At 40.1% G+C, this 21810-nt stretch overlaps 2 protein-coding genes across 2 annotated transcripts in view; one reads left to right on the forward strand and one right to left on the reverse strand.

Moving 5' to 3' along the window:
* FAM185A (family with sequence similarity 185 member A) overlaps positions 1-6840 on the forward strand; it is a 31937-nt gene extending 25097 nt beyond the window's left edge. Inside the window, exon 7 of the mRNA XM_017745965.1 lies at positions 6255-6840. Within this exon, the coding sequence (XP_017601454.1) occupies positions 6255-6370 (116 nt within the window). The 3' untranslated portion in view covers positions 6371-6840. The remainder of the gene's footprint in view (positions 1-6254) is intronic.
* Positions 6841-8477: 1637 nt separating this feature from the next.
* Positions 8478-21810, reverse strand: part of FBXL13 (F-box and leucine rich repeat protein 13) — a 66457-nt gene continuing 53124 nt past the window's right edge. Inside the window, 8 exon segments of the mRNA XM_017745885.1 lie at positions 8478-9288; positions 9291-9435; positions 9632-9727; positions 9781-10055; positions 17208-17321; positions 17324-17408; positions 21121-21157; positions 21159-21269. Coding sequence (XP_017601374.1) covers positions 9224-9288; positions 9291-9435; positions 9632-9727; positions 9781-10055; positions 17208-17321; positions 17324-17408; positions 21121-21157; positions 21159-21269 — 928 coding nt within the window. The 3' untranslated portion in view covers positions 8478-9223.

The following is a 21810-nucleotide window of genomic DNA, read 5'->3' on the forward strand; positions in this document are numbered from 1 at the left end:
TATGATTTGATAGTATGCTAAAGAAAACTTAGCTAAATATCAAGGTAAATTTCCTTGTAGCCCTGGTCTGGGGAGGCAGTAGGAGTGTTGGTACTGCAGATTGTGAAGACCAGGTGATGTGAGCGTGTCAGACCAAATTCAGTGCTTCCTTCAGGAGGTTGTTTCAGCTCTGTTTTCTCTTGTCTCCAGTTGATGTGACCATCTGCTCCCACCCACTCCAAAGTAACAAAGGGAGGTTATCAGCCATGTGGGTGGATGGGGACTAAATGAAATGCAGCCATTGGACACGCTTCAGCCACTTTGGCTGCCAACTTGTGTGTTGACAACTGTAAACTTGCTGGAAAAACTCTTGCAGTCATTCAGAGACTTTATTTGAATCCTTGTAGCTAATGGTATCAACTTCCAAACCTAATTGTCTGGAAAATAAACCATGTAAATCTCATCTGTGAGTGGTGCCAGGGACTTGCCTGATTTTGGATGTTTCTCCATCCCTGCCCCAGTTCTAGTGCCATGTGAACATGTGTCAACCTTTTATGTGATGCCGTCTGCTTGGTGCTGAGTGAACTTTTAACTTTGCAGTCACTTCATCTGGTTTGCAGCAGGTGTGTGAGTTTCCATGGTAAAAGTCCCACTGTGTCTCAGGTGCTCCTCAGAGGCTGTGGATGTTTGGCACTGTTATTGTGTCTCCCTCTTCTTGCCTTCTCAACTGGCAAACCTCTTCGTATTTTTCCGTCCTCATACAAAGAGCAAATGCTTTGGGAGTTATTGTCTTCTCCTAGGTGGAGACATACTTGCTCCCAATTGTCGTTAGCATGACAGCAATTGCAGCAGTTAACAGGTCTTTTAGGTTTTGGTACTAATCCCATCCTGTCTACAGCACAGGAGCTTTGCTAAGCCACCTGAGAGCAGTGTTCCTCTGAGCTATGCCTCTGGTGACCATGCAGGGAATAGGACTCTCCCATGTTAATTTATGCCTTCCCTCAGATGTCTGTACTTGGACATGGAGAGGAAATCCCCATTGTCTTGTCTAACTCCTTTTCTCCTGTGAAAATTTTCAAGTACACATTGTCTCTACCTTATGGGTTGATCCAGTATCCAATTATTCTTCTAATACTTCAGAACTTCTTAGATAGCCTTCCTCTTCCTGTGCCTCTGGAGAGTCAGCCTGTCCATAATTACCAGATTCCTTTGAAAAGATGGACATTGACACTACCGTCCTAGCTCTGACTTCTCAGGTTTCTCTTACTAACATGCTTCAAGCCTTCTCATCCTGCCTGGTTCTCCCAGTAGATTGTGGTAAGAAGCACGTTTCTCCTTGCAACAATCATTCACTCAGGCATGCACTGAAATATTATAACTTTCACATCTGCCTGATGTTCCCTGCTGGACCAAGGGGGATCTAGACAGATGTTTCCTACTATCAGGAATAACTTACTTCTCAGTGGTCCCTCATAGTAGTACTGGGAGAGCAGCCTATGGAATGCTGTAGCCTTCCCTTTAGGATTGCTTTAAATGCAGTGTGCAGGAGGGGGCTGACTGCATGTGTCTCCTATACCATGCTCAAAGCTTTATGGATGGATGTGTTTAAGAGTCTTCATTATGAGAAACTCTATTTTGTTTACTCCAAGGTAGTGTCTGTGTTTTTAGCTGCCTGGAGTTCAAGGGTTGAATACAAACACAGCTGAAGGGGCAGTGAATAACATGAGGCAAGCAACTTGCCTTTAAAAGGGAAATAACTGAAAGAGCTTGTATTATGTCAGTCTGCTGAAACTTCAGGTTTTATCTGAAGCTTACCAGCTGCGCAAGTGTAGAGCTTCTCCCACTGTGCAGCTGTCTTGGGTTTGTTGCAGTCAGCATTGCAGTTCTGATCCCAGGAGTAACACTATCTGCTGTCATGCCCCCTCCCCCCCCGCCCCCCGTTTTGTCTGTTCTCAAGGCACTTCAGAACTTTCCTTTTTTCTTAGAAGCAGTTTTTATTGACTTTTGGCCACTAGAATTGAGTGGGAAGAGCTTTGTTTTACAATGTCCTTCTACGCACTGCCCTCTGTGAAGCCTTGATCCTTAAGCAATATCTTAAAAAAAAAATAAACAAAGACCCAGGTTGTATCTGGAAAAGATTACATTCCTTTGAGTCAAATAGAAAGTTCATCCAACTTTTATTAAACACATTAGAGGAGATGCTATCCTAGAGATTTTTATTGGTTTCAGCTTGCATTCAACTCAAGCTGTTCACAGCCTTTTGATATATACCGTAGTCCTAACACTACCAATGAACAACACTTAAAATATGATCTTCTTCTTGTGTTTTATGGTATGAAAATCAGGCTCTCAAGTTCTCCAGTCTCTAGGAAGACAAGTAAATGAACAGTCAGTACTTGACTGTGTAAAGTTTTACAAAGGTGTTACCTTCCTTTAGATACCACACGCTGGGGAGGGGAAAAAGACTCCAACCTTTTTCCTGGGCATTAAATTGAAAAGGTGGCCACACAACGTAATGGTGTGTCTGTCTTCTCCTGAACTCATGCTGCTGTCTTGACTGGTAGGTTTTGAAATTCATTTTTCCCCGCTTCATTCTCAATCCAGGAGGCTGTTTGCTTCTGTGATTTAATCAAGCTAGCAAAGTTTTCCTCAAAATCCGCTTGTGTTCTCACAGTATTCAAAGTACAAGCAGTGAGTACAGTTAAAACCCAAGCAGTCATCAAAAGGTCTCCATCTAAACCTTGTTGCTTGATTAGTGCCTCATACACAAAGCTATTTAAATGTCTTAAATATCTTTGAACCTGGTACTACTGACGGGCTTAATACCTTAATATTTGTGTCACGGACAAATTTCCAGAAGAAGTATAAGGAACAAAACATTTCTGTACATTCTCTTAGAGCCGAGGTGAGATTAACCCTTTTATTGCTGTGAAGAGCTGAAAACCTGAGGGAAGAGAGAGGAGGAGATGCTTAAAGCTGAAATTCTGTTGTGAAGCTGTGATATATCAGAGTATCCCGTTGTAATTTCATGAAGATATGGGGGGTGGAGTGTTCAACTCGTAAGCAAAAGCACCTGCGCTGAGATAGGCAGATGCTGACACAGCTGTAATTTCATGAGAAGTTTGGACAGGGAGAGATGGACCATTTGAGGACTTTTGCTCCAAACGGGAAAGGAGAAAACCTCAGTCCCTAGAGATGAACCTGATGAGGACTTTTGCTCCAAATGGGAAAGGAGAAAACCTCAGTTCCTAGAGATGCTCCCAGAGATAGTCCTAAAGATGAAGATGATGAAGACCCTTTGCTCCCAGGGAAGGAGAAGGGCCTCTGTTTTTGTTTTTGAATGGCTCAACCTTAAGATTGTACCCCAAAAAACTTCAAGAGTGGACCCTCGAAAGCAGTTGCGGGAAAAGCTGCAAGTCGGGGGAAGGGACTCACATGGAGGCAGAGAGACTCCTCTTCCTAAATGGACTGAACAATATTTGGAAGTGGGTGGCTGTCTCGTTGTGATAATGTTTTCATAGCATGAGCAAGAAGAGACTTCTCTTTCTAAATGGACTGAACAAGGTTATTATGGAAGTGGTAAACAGACTGAACATCTTAAGGGTTGTCTTTTTACATTGTCAGTGGGAGAAGGGAGGAAGGTGGGGGGAGGAGGAGAGTTCTGAAGGTGGTATAATTTTTTTTTTTCCCTCTTTTAGGTCTGTTAATAAACTTCTTTATATTCTTTCAAGTTTGGTGCCTGCTTTGCATTTCTCCTAATTCTTATCTCACAGCAGATAAACAGTAATGAGTATTTTAGACCAAACCACTACAGACATCCCCATGGAGACACCTGAAGGCATGTTGTAGTCTGGTAGCAGGGGACACACTGGAGTGACTCTGACACTGTTGGACTCCTGTGTATTTCTAAACCATACTTCAGCCTATTGTGAATTGCTATGGGTTTGGCCCATAAACTTAAATAAATCCCTCCTAGAACTGCTAGAGTACTGAAAGGCTATTGAAAAGTTCTGGCACATAGGCCTGAGTTGTGGAAACCAGTCCAGTGATGTCAGTTGGAGTTTTGCCACTGTTTTTGCTGTGGCCAGAATTTAACTTCAGCTGTGTTGCAGAGCATGTTTGCAAATTTGGTTCACAATCTGCTTCCCTGCCATCCCTCTTGCTATTCCAGGCTCAAATTAGTTCTAAACTTAGAATTCACACAGTTAAATGAACACTAAAGTAATAATAAAGGATATTTTGTAAAGATAAACAAAAGTAAAGGTTGATCTTGTGATAAAGGCACTGATTTGGGACTTAAAAGATCCCAGTTTAATTCCCAATATGGACACAAAGCTTTTGTATAAAATTGGAAGGTCACTTATTCTCTCTTGGCCTCCGTTTCTTAGTCTCATTTTAAAATTAAGTTGAACTCTCTTCTTTGTTATACAGTGAGCTTTTCAGAGCATGACTGTGAATACTGAGTTTATGTGAAACATGTAAGAAGACAGATACCTCAGGGTTGTGGGGTTTTTTTTAGGCCACTATCATAAGGAAACAGTAATAGTAGCAACATGTGTGTCATCTGGAAAATCAGGTCTTACCATGTCTCTTTTCAGTGTTTACAATAACAATTAAAATATTTGAAATTACTTAGCCTGGTCAGTATCTCATGTAGAGGCATGGTTTAAGCAGAACTGGCAAATGAGCATCAGGCAGCCACTCACTCCCCACCACTGGGATGGGGGAGAGAAGCAGAATAGTAAAAGTGAGAAAATTCATGGGTTGGGATGAAGAGACTTTGAGATAAAGACAGCTTGATGGATAAAGCTGTGCACACAAGCAAAGCAAAACAAGGGATCCTTTCACTGCTTCCCAGGGCAGGCAGGTGTTCAGCTGTCCCCAGGAAAGCAGGGCTGTATCTCATGTAACAGGTATTGGATCAGAGAAATGCCATCACTCTGAAAGTCCCCTGCTCCTCCTTCTGCTGGCTCCAATGCTGAACATGGTGCCATACAGTTCAGAATATCCCTTTGGTCACTCGGGGTCAGCTGTCCCACCTGTGTCCCCTCACAGCTTATTCTGTGCCCCCAGCCTCCTTGCTGGCAGGGCAGTGTTAGAAGCATAAAAGGCCTTGATGCTGTAAAAGGGCCACTCACAAATAACAGATTTTATATATTGCCAACACCATTTTTAGCACAAACCTAAAACATGGTCCATACTAGCTACTATAAAAAAATTAGCCCTACCCCACAGAAAACCAGTACATGTAGGGTTTGTGTGGCCAGGTTTTGGTAGTGGGGGTGCTCTAGGGGTGGCTTCTGTGAGAAGCTGCCAGAAGCTTCCCTTATGTCCTACAGAGCCAGCGCCAGCCTGCTCCAAGATGGACCCACCACTGTCCGGTGCTGAGCCCATCAGTGACGGTGAATAACACAGTTAACGGGGAAAAATCCTGCTACACACCAGCAGCTGGAGAGAGGAGTGAGAGTATGTGAGAGAAACAGCCCTGCCAATACCCAGGTCAGGGCAGATGCCAGAGTAGAGATTGCCCTGCAGCCCCTGGTGCAGCCCCTGGAGATCTGCAGGGGTGCAGAGATCCAGCTGCAGCTTGTGGAGGACCCCGTGTGAGAGCAGGTGAAGAGCATGAGGAGTTCTCCTTCTGCAGAGGAAGGAGTGGCAGAGATAATGTGTGAACTGACCACAACCCCTGTTCTTTGTCCCCCTGTGCCTCTGGTAGGGAGAAAGTAGAGAAATCAACAGTGAAATTAAGCCTGGAATGAAGGGAGGGGTGAGGGGGTATGTTTTTAAGATTGGGCTTTATTTCTTTTTACCCTTCTCTGATTTGATTGGGAATAAATTAATTTTTTCCCCAAGTCAAGTCTGTTTTGCCTGTGATGGTAACTGATGCCTGATCTCTTCCTGTCCTTATCCTGACCCGTGAACCTCTTGTTACATTTTCTCTACCCTTTTCATCTGAGGAGGAGAGTGGTAGAGTGGCTTTGGTGGATACCTGACATCCAGACAGGATCAACCCACCATAACATATTTCTTCACTTAGAATAAAAAGTACAGTACTATATAATAAAAACACTATTGTAAGGATTTATTATGGGAAATTAGATTAATGCAAAAAAACTGTATCAAGAAGGTAATGTCAGAAGTTTCTGCTAAAAGTACACAAATTCTACCAAATAAAAATGCTGTAAGTGCTTCCAGGGAGCTTGGGAAAAAAAGACAATGTGAAGGTGATATGTTTACTGTGTGTCAAATTAAACTAACAGAACTCTCTTTTCCAGGTCACATGAATCAAAGGAATGAAACAGACAAATGGATTAAGGCTGACACACAAAATGGTAAAGTGTGTCTTAAAAGCCAAAGCTGGATCCAGTCTGTCAAGCTGAAGAGTTCTTAAAGGTGAAATAGGCCAAAGAAGTTAAATCAAGAAACTACAAAGGAATATTTCTGTAAAATTATGAAACTTTTTTGATGTATATTCTTAATATAAAAGAGAAACAATATTAAAAATAAGAGCATTTTAACCTAAGATTTGCCTGTGATGGTGCTGGTGCTAAACAGTCTGGTTTACTTTTAGTGCCTTTTAGGAACAAGATGATCTTACATATATCAGAATTTATATAACTTTACCCACTTACCATATCAGTTTAAAAGCTGGTAGCTTTCAAACAAAAGTTTGGAGTTGTCATTTAGAAATAAAAAAAAGCATTTGCAACACTTCCAAGATGACATGCTTTGCAAGCTCTGTTATACTTTCAAATTAAATGTCTCAATACTGGGGGAATTCTGCTGGTTTATGCAAAATACAGAGAGTTTTCTTCAACCAAATTGTATCATGGATAGCATAAAATCACTTTCAGAACTGTAGTTCTTATGTGGTCTTCTCATTTGGTGTTTGAACCCTGAGCAGTTTCTGCCTGGGCAATGGGTACTCTATGTGTAAAAATACTTCTGTGAAATGGCAGAACTTGCTCCATGTCATCCTGAACTGCTGGTTTGTGAATAGAAATAAGAATTCCAGCTACGTCTACCACTGCTCATCTGCAAAGAAAAGCTTTTAAAATAAGTAAAAGTGCAATGGATCTGAGTAATTTCATTACTGAGTGTTCACTGGAACACTCCTCCAATTGGACTTCAGGGCCAAGTCCACATGAACATTCCCCTGAAGGAAAAGCTGCCATAGAATGGAAGTATTGGCCTGGTAACTGAGAACTGGAATCTCTTTGTTTGCTATGTTTGCAGTGACTTAGAGCCCTGTCCTGCAAAGCTGCCAGGCAGCTCTTGGAGGCAGGAAGGCAGAGGAAGGAGGTGAGGGGAGCAGGTAGGCCCTGCACAAGGGCAGGACTGATTTTTGTGGAGAATTCCATGTTACTGTAATGCAAACAGACAGTAAAGTCAATGGAGCTTTTAAAAGCCTTTCCATACCTCTATATGGCACCTTATAAAAGAAGTAGTGAAATTTGTGTTTTAAGCTGAAATGTAAGAATCCCTGCCAACTGAGTGGATGGCAAGGAGCAGGAGAAAATTCAGACTGTCAGCTCAGGCTTTAAGTTTTGTATATATGTGTTTGTACTTTAGGTCATAATGGTACATTATGAAATGAACTTCTCCTTTGCCACAGGATTCCCCGGGAGGTATAATTGCCCCTGGCTAATGGACTTCAAGAGTCAAGGGCAGCATTTCTACTGTAATTCAGGGTGGTTACAAACTCCACATTCTGTTTACTATTGTGTGTACTATTTGTTGGGATGAGGTGGGCACTGATGCATATGGCAAATTAATATATTTTTAATATAAACACTAATATATAAAACATTTCTAATAGTATTACTAACGTTATTACAATATTGCTAAATATGAGTTATTATACTTTTAAAAGTTACAAAATTAATAAATTATAATGGTTTTGGATATCCAGAAAAATATTTGAAACAAATGATTTCTGTGCCCTGCTGCAGCCAAAGTGAAAAAAGCACCTCAAAATTCACACCACATGAAAACATAAAAACAGTCTAGTAGATCCTTCACAAGATCAAATCCATTTAATGGTCCCATTATTCACCTGGAATACAAAGCCTGTCAGCCTGAGATTAAGGCTGTGTTTTTTGGGACTGCTGCAGCAGCAATTTAAGGGGGAACATACTAAGAAAACATGTTATTTGTTCCATATTCAAAAGAAAGCAAACTCTGGCTTCGAATTCATTGATTTTCTAAATCTAGCAGGAATTAAACATCAGGATTTTTAGTTACTCGCTTAAAGTAGTTTAAATAAGCCAGCAGAAAAATTGTGCTACCGCTAAAGCTACTGATTATATTCATTCCAAGCTAATACAATTCCGAGCTAATACCAACTAGAATGTTAATATAAAGGTCAAGAATGAGCTGAAGGAGGACAAATCCTTGGGAGTTTCCCCAAAGGCATTGAAGAATGTCTTGTTCTGCTATAATGAGGTGAAACTGTTTTTCTCGAGACAAGGGAAGATTAGTAGGTTATCAGCAATTAGAATCTGAATGGTAAATCCCTTGTGTGCTCATATATCTCTTTTGTCCATTTGGTGAGAAGACTTATTCTTGTAACTGGAGCAAATTTATACTTTTAACACTTTTTTCATCTGTGCTCCCTTTAATTTGCTTCTCCTGGTCTCTCAGCTGCCAGCCAGCCACAGTTCAGATCTGCAAACACTAACATCAGCTCCTTTAGAGAGTTGGACTCAGCCCAGGAGGCTTTTATGAGAATGAGGGCTCTGGGTGCACAAGTGACTGTTGAGAAGTGGAGAACTGTGCTTAAATGTATGGGTGTAGTTATGTATTAAAGAATCTGTAGTCTGTACCTACTCACTGCTCTCAGTTACTCAAGAAGGCTGTACTTGCTGAGTACCAGCCACATCAAGTGTGAAGTTCTCTGGGGAGTCAGAGTGTTTATGTCCTGGAGAGGACCTTCATGGCAAACAAGAACCTGAAACACATGCAGATTTATTCATTGCTTACTCTGCACAGGACTACAAAAACTTACATTATTGAAAGATGAAGACAGCTTGAATCAACATCTGAGAGTTAGCAGTGCTGTCTGAGTGCAGCTGTCTTGCTTGAAGGCATTCATACTCCTGTGAGAAAGATTTGCAGTGCTTCCTTACTAATGCAACAAATGGCCTTTTATTAAAGTGTGATTAGTTTTAAGAAAAAATAACACAGTGGTCTTTTCGTGCTCTAGAGAAAAACCCTTGAAATGTAGAGATGTTGCACAATTTCTTCATTTTTCATTTTGAAGAATTTGTTTTTTCAGGCTCTGATCTGTGTTTTTTGGTGAAGGTGCTTACCATCCCAGTCATATCCAAGCCAGGAAGGAGGATCAGTATCATTATGTTCCTGTTTCTCCAGTTCAGCTGTGTATTTCAAGACGGCTTGTCTGCAACAAGAGTTCAAAAATAATAATGACAAAATAAAAATTTTCGGAGGCTGTTTCTACAAAAAACACTAGAAGCAGTTTAATGAGGAAAAGTTCCTTGTTTTAACTAAAGCTATCAATATTATAAGGGTGTTGTGGAAAGTAAACCAGAAGATAATTGTTTAGGTCGTAGAGTCACAGAATAAATTAGGTTGGAAAAGGCCTCTGGAGAGCATTTCATCCTGGTGTTACTTTAAATGTATCCAGCTAGACCAGGTGAGTCATGGCTTTGCCAGATGAGTTCTGAACATCTTTAGGGATGAAGGTTGCACAGTCTCTGTGAGCCTCTTCAAGAGTTTGACCAGCTTCCTGGTTAAAAAAATTAAAGTTTCCTTTTAATCAGAATGTAATCAGAATTTTACGTATGCTGCTTGTCCTATCAGTGCACCTTTGAGAATGGTCTGGCCGTGCCTTCTCTTCTGTGTGCTCTGATAGGGGTTAGAGACAGCAATAAGGTCTCCTCCATCTTGAGCTTTCTCCTGTGACTTACCAAAGCAATGCTCTGAAGATTCTTCACACGGCACATGCTCCAGCCCTTTAATGGTCTTGGTGGGCTTCATCCACACTTGCTCTAGTGTGTCAGCATCTGCCTGAACACAGATCTGAGTGGGTGATGCCACTGGAGTAATAATACTGTCTTTGGAAGAAAACATAACACCAAACAAGATAAACAAACCATCTACCTCCAAAGGTATCACAGCATCTCCAGAGTGTTTTTTCATAGTTCTACAGGAAGGCTATAGTAACTGTGCAGGTCCATCTCTGTTCTTCTATTTGAACCAGTGTCTGTGGCACCTCCAAGTATTTTTACCCTTTCCTCCTTCACCCTCTGCTTGCTTTTTGGCCAGCCTATCTCCTGTAGTTATCTTCTTTTAATGTGTTTTGTTTCAGAAATAGAATTGAGTACACAGTGGGCAGAGCTACAAGAGCCTTACCGTTACCTCCACTTACCTGCACTGGCCCTGGACCTGCCCCAAGGCCGTGTTTTGCAGCTTCTGTGACAGCTGAACCGGAAGAGAGTTGTCTATGATGCTCAAACCCACCCATGACACTTAGATCTCTCTCAACATTTTGTAGCCACTGCCTTTTTGCAGCATTAGAACACAAACCCAAAAAACTAGATCAAAATTTAAGAAAATCTGGCCTCCTGAGTGAGACACTAAAAAGAAGAGCAAATCTCTCCCTTCTTTCCTGGCAATGTCAGTCCAACAACTTTCATTACCTTCCCAAACTGAAGAAGCTCAACCCACCACTTTCAGTCTTGTGAATGTCTCTTTCTTTCCATGCCTTGTGTGACCTGGCTGCCAGCCTGGTTCTGTTGAGCAGAGCGCCCTTCTGCCCAGCCTCCCCCAGCGCTGGCTCTGCGCTCCAGAACCCCCTCTGTGCTGAGCATACTCCAGTGCTCCTTGGGGAAAAGCCAACTCTCTGCATCTCCCGTCCTCTCCAGGATTTTCAACCTGATCTGGTGTGTCACAGCCACAGCAAGGCAGTCTTTCTCCCTGCTGGCCAATTCCTAAGCTCTGGAAAAATACAATCTGTAGCATCCAGACAATACTAGAAAAAAATCCAAATTGAAGTGCTTTGTTATCTGCCAGTAATGCTGCTACAGTGTTTTTTGTGGTTTTTTCCCAAAGTGGGAACGCTGGAGATGGTTGCAAGAGGCAGATGTGCTTGCACCACTAGAGCAGGAAAAAGGAAGTGGGCAGGAGTGGAAAAGGGACAGAATTAGTGAAGCTAAGAGGGCTTGTTTTCAACCACTGCAGGATATTTTAAAATGTCCAACACCGACATACTCTATGAAGCACAGGAACACAAGGCTGCATCTGTTTTTGCATTAGGGGGGCCTGTGCCATTGAGGAATGTGTGCACAATTTATATGAGCTATAAGCTCTGACCTATAAAAAATCAACTCATCCAAGTCCAAATTCCTGTTTTTCATGGAAACTGCGATGTATAGCGGCTGTCTGAAGCATGTATAAGGGGAGCTGTTACTATTTTTTTGGAAACTTATGATGTCCCATGCCTGGAGCTACAGTTGAGTGGTTTGCCAGAAACAGCCATTCATTAATCATCAACACATGGTAAAAAGATTGTTTATTTAAGATATACTGCATTATGACAGAACCTGTTAATTTTTTTTTTTTATTTATTTATTTACTGTCTTAAATGAGCACATTGATGAATAAAAGTATTTCAGCCAATAATTACAGTCATCTTTGGCAAAACAACTATCTCTTGGTGTAAGTCAGACAAAAGTACTGGCCCAAACACACAGCTTGAGCAGCACTGGAATACGTAATTGAATCCTTACCCAAAATTTGAATCCATTTTACTGAGGGGAGGTAACTGGGAAGTACAGTTCTGCAACATGGTCTGAATCCTGATCCATTCCAAAATTCAACAGTTTTTCAGAATCACAGAATATGCTGAGTTGGAAGGGACCCACCAAGATCATCAAGTCTGACTCCCAGCCCTGCACAGCACCATCCCCAGGCGTCACACCATGTGCCTGACAGCATTGTCCAAACGCTTCTTGACCTCTGTCAGGCTGGTGCTGGGACGACTTCCCTGGGGAGCCTGTTCCTGTTTGACTGGGTCCATCATAATAAAAAGCAGAGGTTTTGAAAAAAGCTTCTTGACATGAGGTTACAGAAACCAATCAACAGTAAACAGTAATGGAAACAAAAAACTTAAAAATGGGAGAACTGTTTATAGTGCAAGTACAGGAGAAATTAAGCAAGTGGAGGGAGGCAGCTAATGCGAAAAGCAGGAAGCATCCTACAGGCATGCTCCAGGTTACAAAAGGTGGTTAGACTACGTAAGATCTGAACTATTCTGAGGTCTGTGTCAGCTGCAGTAGTTTTATCATTTTATGGTATCCAGTTCATGTGCAGTCAGTGGCTGAAACATGGCACTCCAGGAGCCTCTGCATCACTTCCAAAAAGAGATTTACAGTCAGCAAGAAGACAGTACTATATGTTTTGTTGCTTATTAAACAGAAAACTTAGGAGTAATTATTGTTGGTCTTTTATCAATTCAGGTGTAGGAGATCTTCATTTCCAATTCCTTGTTTGTTGGATCTTTCCTGCCTTGAGACCTGAATATTTGGATAATACCCAAGAAATTCCGCTTTTTCAGGAAAAAAAGAGTTCTTGCAATCTCCTTTCTAACCAACAGCAGCCATCAGAAGACACAACAAAACCAAACAAAAATCAAAAAGTGTTCTCCAAATGTCAAATGTATTGTAGCTATTAAGACCTAATATAATTTTTGTTTAAAAGGCAAAAATTGTAATAGGAATTGTTGATGAGTTACTCGTTAAGACCGTAGTCATGAGTTTAGGAGAAATGTAACCAGTTTTATATTAGTGCAGACAAGAAAGAAGGAAGTACTTAATTTGGCTCTCAAAGAATATCTTTTGGGGGAACCAAACTGTTACAGAAGAGAAATATTACAGTTTGGTGAAAGCACAAGACTAGCCGGCTTCTCTGTCAATGACACATTTCCTTTCTCATTTTGCATCTAGAAATGTTAACACAGAATGCTTTGTAGGGAACAGAAGTGTTTCTCTAAAGATGCCGGTGTGTTATTTCCTGTAGGATCAGTCTTAAATGAATCAAACTGACACAACATTTCTAAAATTATATTTTAGCAAGCAGTGAGTTAGCTTTCTTTTCCTCTAGCAGAAGAGCAGAAGAAGTCAGTTGTACCAGTACTATGGACTTGCACATTAGATTATCCATGATTCTTTCTGCCATTTAGAAACTGGATTAACTGAAAGGTCATTAGCCTCTGGATACAGAAATATGCAGCAGGATACCAGGCCACAGACCTTTTTTTCCTTCTAACATTTATTAAACCTGCAAGCAGGGCAGTACGTTGGCAAACACAAACTCAACGTCTACCTGATACTGGAAAGAATGAACAATTTATATGCCCATAGCTGTTTCCTATGAAGCCTCATTGGACTGAGATTTGAAGAACTTTGTGGCTCCACATGTTTTCTATTTTAATCTATCAAAACAGTAAAAATAAAAAACCCCTGAAAAATAATGTGGCATGATACAAGAGATATGACTCAATAGTTGCAAAGTTTAGTCTATTGAGAATTAAAAGTCTATTACTAACCAGTCTGCTAGGACTGGTTAGTGTTTAACAATAAATAATGGGGAATTCCTTTGGAACAATGAAGTATACATGATTTATAGATATTTTAGGGCAACTTTGAACTAAAAAGTTTAAATTTTTATGGTTTATTTAGAAGCTAAGCCACTAGCATATTTAATTCTCCAGATGGATGTGATTTTTACATAGATTACTTTTCCATCTCCTTAAACAGGGAATGAAACATCTCTGCAATGTAGATTTCACACCTGCAGAACGTAAATTACACTTGAAGCCAGCCTTTACCTTCAGTGAAAATCTAAGAATCTGAATATGGTTTTAAGAGTTAGTCTGAAAACAGAAAATGAGGGCCCACTGTTTTTTTTTTTCTGGCAATCTGTTGCTTATCATTCATTACTAAAAACATACAGGTTGTGAATGAAACACATAGTTTTATAGAAATATGTGACAGTGACAATACTGTCATTGCTTTTGATGTTCTTGAAAAGCTACTGTAAGATAACTAACTCTAGAACCATGCCATATTTTATTGTGCTTTTGATGTAGTTACTGGGAGAAGATAAAATTTTTATCATCTTTGCTGTATTGGCCTTGAACTGCAACTTTAAAAAAAAGATTTTCCTAAATTGGGGAACGTGCAGGATGTGGAACATATCTGAATCTAGCTGTGAACTCACTTTTATCTTATGAATATCATTCCATCTGGATGCAGCCAGTCTATTCTGTGGCCTGGCAAGGTCTAGTGTGAGGTGTCTTTGGACCTGTTGGAAGGAACAAGCAAAAAATTTTCACGGCTGAATTATTCTGCATAATCAATCCACCTAATAGGTGTTGTCCCAGACTCAGCACAGGGTAGGAGTTTCCTGTCACTGAACATATGGTGTAAAGGGCTAGAGACTGAGGCTGGCAAGGAAAAGAACCATCCACTGTCCAGTAAATGAGACTCAAGAAAATAAAATTGGCAAAGTTTACTTAGTTCTAAACATCACAAAAAGGGCAAAGATAAGTCTGGGTGGAGATGTGTGTCTCATTGTTGCTTTTTTGTTTTGCAAAGATGTATAACTCTCCAGGGTTTCCTTTAAAGTAAAAATAACTGGTTGGGAAATTCCTTGGCTGAGTCAGAAGAGTTTAATCAAGACCTTTGGAGAGCCCATTGCACGTGGGACTCTGAGGCAGAGGCATAATCCTGGGTCATCCCAGGCTACAATAATGCAAATGGGTTTCTGAGAAGTCATGTCAGCACCTTGATCATGGCTCACCCAACACAAATTGGAATTGGCACAAATTTCTGTTCCCATTACATCTCACCTCTACAGGAAGATGGATCAGTAACCAGAGCCAGAAAGGGCCAACACACTGTTGCTGCTCTAAACAGAGATGTGAAGTCACAGAATAAACAAGTCAACCACAGCAATCTGAGGATAAAAGAAAATCTCTTGAGGCTTAATATGAGAAAAACCATAAATCAGAAAATTTTGAAGAGATTGAATGAATCTGAATTAATTTAATTTTTTTTCCAGTTACTACTGTTGCATACCAATCCTTCAAAGCACTTTCTGTATCTTACAAGTGTTGAATTAGAAGTAGGGATTTTAAGGAGGAAGTTCTGAGATGACATTGAGAAAACTACATCTGAGAGAAGTGAAGAAAATAAGACCAATGACACCAGAATTGTTTGTAGTAAAAAAGGGAAATAGTAGAGGAGGGTTTGCAAAGTGTGAAGCACACTGGAAATACCTTTCGAGTTATTAAGCATATGCATTAGTCTCGTGGTCTCTAAAGTGACTATTAAACCCTGGATTGGTTTGGCAGGAAGTACAGTACTTACAGTGGTTCTGTTAGAGTAAGGTTAGCCTAGTATAGGCTATCTATATAGGACAGTATTATATATTTCTTACTCTCATAAAGTTTTATTAAATTATATACTCAGATCTATCAACCATGTCTAAACTTCAGTTCCTTTCCAGTTTCAGGCCCTGTGGCATGTCTGTCCACTGTGCTGTTCTAGCTGTACAGGGCCTGGTCTGTGATGCTCTTAAGCCCCATGGAAGGGTGGTGGATATTGAATCCACATCTTTTGAGACTCACAGGTGAAAACTCAATGCTCAACTCAGCTTTCCCAATTTTTAAGAAAGGTAAGAGGGAAGGCTCTGGCAATTATCGGCCCTCCAGTCTCACTTCAGTGCCTGGTAAAATTATAGAGGAGGTTATTCTGAGAGTAACTGAAAAACATTAGAGAGACAATGCAGTCACTGGGCACAGCCAGCATGGGTTCACAAGGGGGGAGTCCTGCTTAACCAACTTTATTTCCTTTTATGACAAGGTCATCCACCTACCTGACCAGGAAGCCAGTAGATATGGTGGGTTTGGATTTTAGCAGAGCTTTTGATACTGTCTCCAATAGTGTCCTGGATAAACTGTCCAGCACTCATCTTACACAGTCCATAATACACTGGGTGAGCAGCTGGCTCACAGGTTGGGCTCAAAGGGTTACAGTAAATGAGGTTATATCAGGTTAGTGGCCAGACACCAGTGCTCAATTTGTAATGTTTTTATAAATGATCTGGATGCAGGAATTGAATGTAAAGTGTGCCAATGATACTAAATGAGACTCCCTGCGGGGTAGAAAGGAGCTACAGAGATCGGGATAGACTGAAAAGCTGGGCAGTCACCAGCTGTATGAAACTGAACAAGAGCAAGTACTCGATTCTCCACCTGGTATAGGGTAGTCGTGGTTATACATACACCCTCAGGGATGAAAGGCTGGAGAACAGCCCTGAAGAAAGGGATCTGGGCGTTCGGGTCGATGGAAAGTTGAACCTGAGTCAGCAGTGCCCTGGCAGCCAGGAGGGCCAACCATGTCCTGGGGGGCATCAGGCACAGCATCACCAGCCAGGCAAGGGAGGGGATTGTCTGGCTCTGCTCTGCACTGGGGCGGCCTCACCTCGAGTGCTGGGGGCAGTTCTGGGCACCACAATATAAAAAAGAGATTAAGCTGTTAGAGAGCATCCAAATGGTGACCAAGATGATGAAATATCTTGAGAACAAAACTTACAATGAGTGGTTTAGGTCACTTGACTTGTTCAGCTTGGAGAAGGGAAGGCTGAGGAGGAGGTGCTTGCCGGTGATAAGGCATAAGCTGTGTCAGGGGAATTTCAGATTGAACTTTAACAAAAGGTTCTTTACTGAGAGGCTGGTCAGTCACTGCAACAGGTTCCCTGGGAAAGTGGTCACAGCACCATAGCTTGAGTCACTCGCTGTAACCGTGCTGTGTTTTGAGCACAGGCTCACATCTACTTCTGCCATATACTGACACTCAGTCATTGGGAACCAGGCCCCCACAAACCCTTGGAGTGAGCTCAAGTACACAGTGCGATGGCTGAGAGCCCAGCCTGGTTTTCTCATTCGTGTTCCCATGTGTCCTTGAGGTAGTGTCCTATGTCTCTAGAAACTGCCGTAAGAGGACATTGTCTGCCATAAAGTGACGTGAAGTCTGTATTTCTCCTCACTTCTGACTGACACTAGAATATGTAGATAACCCCACCAGACCACAAGAATCCTAAGGCACCAATGTGGACACCCCCTAGATAAAGAAGCTAGATGGCTCAAGCCAGATACCTAGCATGGCACCGTGATGCCAGTGAAGAAAAAAGTTTTAGGGTTTACAACCACCTTGGAATTAAAATTAGGAAATACCCTCCTTGTAATTTTTCTACAGTACAAAATGTCATGAGAATTTGGAGTTGCTTACAGTCTTTCCAAAGTTATTTCAGGTATAGTCAGTAAGATGAGTAAAACCTGAGATGTCCAAGAGGAAGAGACAATGGCACGCTGCAGCCAAGTGTTGGATACACGTATCAATCATCTGTAAATGAAGCAACAAGACATGCAGACGTTAGAAGATTATTGAATAGATGAAAAAAAAAAAAAACCACAGAGCACAACTTTAGTGTCTGAGTTGTAGGAAAACTATGTTTTAAAATTGAAGTAAGGGTTCTGGCACTGCAGAATTCTGAATCTCTACAAGAGCCTCCACAGAAACTGTCACTTTCTAATATTAGATATTAGTTAACTGTGTATCCAGTCTAGTCTTAAGTATTGTGGTTTTTTTTCACCTACTGAGAATGGTTTAACTTTCCCAGCCTTATATGTCCATGTAGCAGATATAAGCCTTCAGCATTCATGCTATTGCATTGCTCTCACTAAATTATTAGGATCCACTTTGTATCAGTTTTTTAACTCAGTTCTCTGTTACAAATGAGTGTCTCACAAGACTTTTTGAATGTGTGGTTGGTTTTTTTTAGCTCTGCAGCACAGCTGCTTAGTTTCACCTCACAAGTTCATTTTTCAGGAACTCATTGTCATTAATGCTGGAAGTTGTATTTGAGAGAAACATGACACACAGAGTCTTCAAGATACATAAGCAACCAGGCAAGGTACTAATTGCTCCACTGACCTCAGTGGGAATAGTCAAGAACACATTATGCACATACTTTAATTACCTTGTTCATTCAGGACCAAACAAAAGGAGGGAACATAGTAAAAACCTTGTAAAGATATTTGATTAAAATCACTGGAGTGGCAGGGTGGAAAGAGAGATGAGAGTTTCACATGTTCTGAACAGCCAGTCTCATGAGAACCTAAAAGGGACAAGGAGGCAAGATAAAGCTGGAACCTGTGGTTGTGGAACAAAAAGTTAGCGCACTATCTCATGATAGTCCTCCTGGTATGCAGAGGAATGTAGATGTGCTTTGCTTATTCCAGATCTATTTATATGCTCAATATTAAGGTCTGCAATAGATTAATAAATAGATTAAAATAATATCAAGTAGATTAATATTCTTATTAAAAAAAAAAGAAATTGCTGACTCTGAAGTCAGTAATGGGTATCAGATGCATTTAGAAAAATCTACATTTGTCATTCTCTTGATCCTATTCCCTTTAGAGGACTGAATGACCGAATTCATTGTTCATTCTATTGTGTCTTTGGAACTTAGCTATTTAAAAAGCCAGTTCATTTAACCAGAGATTTATTTTCAGTTATTGCTGTATTTTTTCATGTGTAGAATATTTCCCACAGCAACTTCATTTTTTTCCTATGAAATAAGAATACCCTTGAATCAGGCTCATTCCCTGAATAAGGCTCAGAACAGTACTGCTGAATATTTTATAGAATCAGCATTTGCAAAATGACTTTTACCTGCCCTAGGTATACAGAACCATGACATGGAGACTCACAGCACTTCCACTGAAGTCACTGGAGTTTCTTGAAAGACATTTGATTTGCCCCAGAATATAGGATTAAAGTGATAAACTTCTAATTTTAGAGTAACCTGCATAGCACATTCAAAATATTCTAAATGTACTTGTATTTCTATATTATTTTTTTCCCATGTTATCTTCCTATGGTTTTTAAAATTCTTTTTCTTGAATGTAATATATCAAATGTTGCAGGACACTTTAACATATATCCTTTGTAACAGGTTCATTTTGACTTTAATCTCCTGACCATTTTTAAACAGTTTCTGAGTGGAAAATATTTCTTTACTTAGCAGCTGGATACCCTCAATTTACACTACAGATTGCCAAAGGATTTGTAAGACCCATTAGCTTTAACATCCACAGGTGTACTCATCTCATTTTATGGAGCTGCAAGCTGGATCCAAGTCAAAAAAAGACTTGTAAACTTATGGGTAGGTTTATGTGGAAGATGTTCTTTTCTGAAAATAGTAGGGTATTAGCATTTAACAGATTGGCTTTATAACTGTTTAAGGAAAAGATACCATCTAGGAACAAAGTGTTGGAAAGGGATTATTAGGTCACTGAGTTGACTCATTGTTCCCATTTGCAGGAACTGCAAAATATGACCCAGTCCATTCCCTCACCAAGAGCCGTACTAACATTCCTTAATAGTTTTTCCCATGTCCCTTCCCAGAAAGCTTTACAATTCACTGCTGTGATAACCCAAAAATCTCCCAACTGCCAGCCTAAATGTATTTACTGACATTTTATGGTGTTTGTTTTGTTTTCCTGTGTTGGTATATAACGTGTTGTGGGGAGCATGGCACACGGGACTGGTTACACCACTACCTAACTTCAAATACTTTGGGAAGATCTTCATGCACAACTTCTATTACCACTGTCATTGTGGAAAAAATAGCTTAATATCTATCTAAAACCAAAGGATGCAGGAGATTAAGGCTCATGTGTATTATAATTAATCATGTTCTGTAGGTATCTGTAAGATGTAAACCAAGTGCTAGTGGTAAGATGGAGAGTGGCCTGTCAGATCTGAAACACAGCCAGTGAGTTTTGGCATAGAGGCTGAGAAACTTATGTACATTTGGAAGGCAAACAACTCGACCAGAGAATATCTAAATTTAGGGCTGGCTAATTAGTCAGCAAAATAATCTCAAATTAGTTGTGCAGGGGCTGTGTTCAGCCACTGCAGGGAATGAGGGGATGTATGGAGGACTGAAAGAATAGTCAAGGGTTATGGAGATGAGTGTTGGTGAGGAGGAAGGCAGGGACAAGTGATGGCTGCAGACTTATTGTGGAAGGAAACAGTACATGAGCACTTCAGTGGGGAAAAAAGGGGGTAACTGTTTCAATGAGTAGCAAAATTTTAAAGGATACTTCAAGATTAACATTTCCAGAAGTAGTAATAAACTTGTTCATTGCCATGTGATAGTGATGGAAGCTGCATTACAATTTCTCCCATGAAATTTAAACAAAAAATGAAATCAGCATTTTAAGAATTACATTTGCAAGCTTATTTTCAAAATGAAGCAAGTATTTGGTTTTGCTGTTAAAAAAATAATTAAAACCACATAAATAATTAAGTGCATGAAAGCCAGAGCTATTAAGTCAGAAGGTACAGGGAAGGGATATAGGCTTTCATAAGAGCAATAATTTCAAAAGGGAACACACATTCAGATACAACAAAAACATAATTAAGATGCAAGGCTTTAGTCAAAAAGAAGTGATACAGAAAATACAAGAAGCAAAAATGCTGTAATAGAAGCTCATGGTAAAGAGGAACTAAGTTTCACTACAGATGAACATTAATCTAAATAATTTAATTTCAACACTGAGTGCTTCAGCTTTTAGGCCTCTCTGCTATTTCAAAGTAGCCACTCCCCTGCCATGTAAAGACACAGGTATTAAGTTCTAATGCCTCAGCTTATGCTTTACCTGGGTTCAGAAAAAGCACTGGAAAAAAACAAGCATGAAAAAAATATCAAGAATAATTTAATCAAGAGTAATTTAAACAAAGCCACAATCCTTTGGAAGCACCCAAAACACCAGAACCTGAGAGAGTATTTGCAGGAAGTATCACTAAAAGCTCTTCTCTCTTGACCCTTCTTTAGACATCAACCCTTGGAGAGACAAATTTTACCTGATACAGCATGGACACTGTTGTACTGTAACTGCAGTCATTAGAAAAATGCCAAATACTCTCAAGAGCCAAGTCTCAAAACTCACAGAAAAGCAGCTGAATCAAATTTCTGGATGAAATAGTAAGTAATACTTTGCAATACCAATCCCAGAACTATCACCCTATTTCTTATACCTACCTTTGGGCAACTCACTTTGTTGACAGATTTTACTCTGGCAGTGCAGTGCCATCGTTTTCACAGCTTCATCTGTCAGCTGAGGGCAGCAGGAGACATGGCAGTGTTCCAGGTATTCTGTGTCCTTGCAGAACTCAATTACAATACGTGTACATCAGTCCTTTGATCCACTGCAGACACTTCAGTTCTCTAGGTACCCTTCATTAGTAGTGAAGACATTCAGCTGTTGACCGGGAATGTTGCTAGAAAAAGAAGAGATGCATTAAGGGGCTATTTTCCATTGCTAATATATTATACTGTGGATTCATTAAACTAACATTTATGTAAGTTCCACTATATTATTAAAACATGTTGAATTTGGGTTGTTTAAATTGAGCACAACCCAGAAACTAAACTTTTTTTGCTTAGAGAACCAGGCCCAAATACATTCATTCTACTACTGGCTGCAAATGCCCTTTTTTTGTGCATAAAATCTTTTTCTTTTTTTTTCTTTTTCTTTTTCTTTTTCTTTTTCTTTTTCTTTTTCTTTTTCTTTTTCTTTTACTTTTTCTTTTTCTTTTTCTTTTTCTTTTACTTTTTCTTTTTCTTTTTCTTTTTCTTTTACTTTTTCTTTTTCTTTTTCTTTTTCTTTTACTTTTTCTTTTTCTTTTTCTTTTTCTTTTACTTTTTCTTTTTCTTTTTCTTTTTCTTTTT

This window comes from Corvus brachyrhynchos, unplaced genomic scaffold (assembly GCF_000691975.1).
Source record: "Corvus brachyrhynchos isolate BGI_N302 unplaced genomic scaffold, ASM69197v1 scaffold239, whole genome shotgun sequence".
NCBI lineage: Eukaryota > Metazoa > Chordata > Aves > Passeriformes > Corvidae > Corvus > Corvus brachyrhynchos.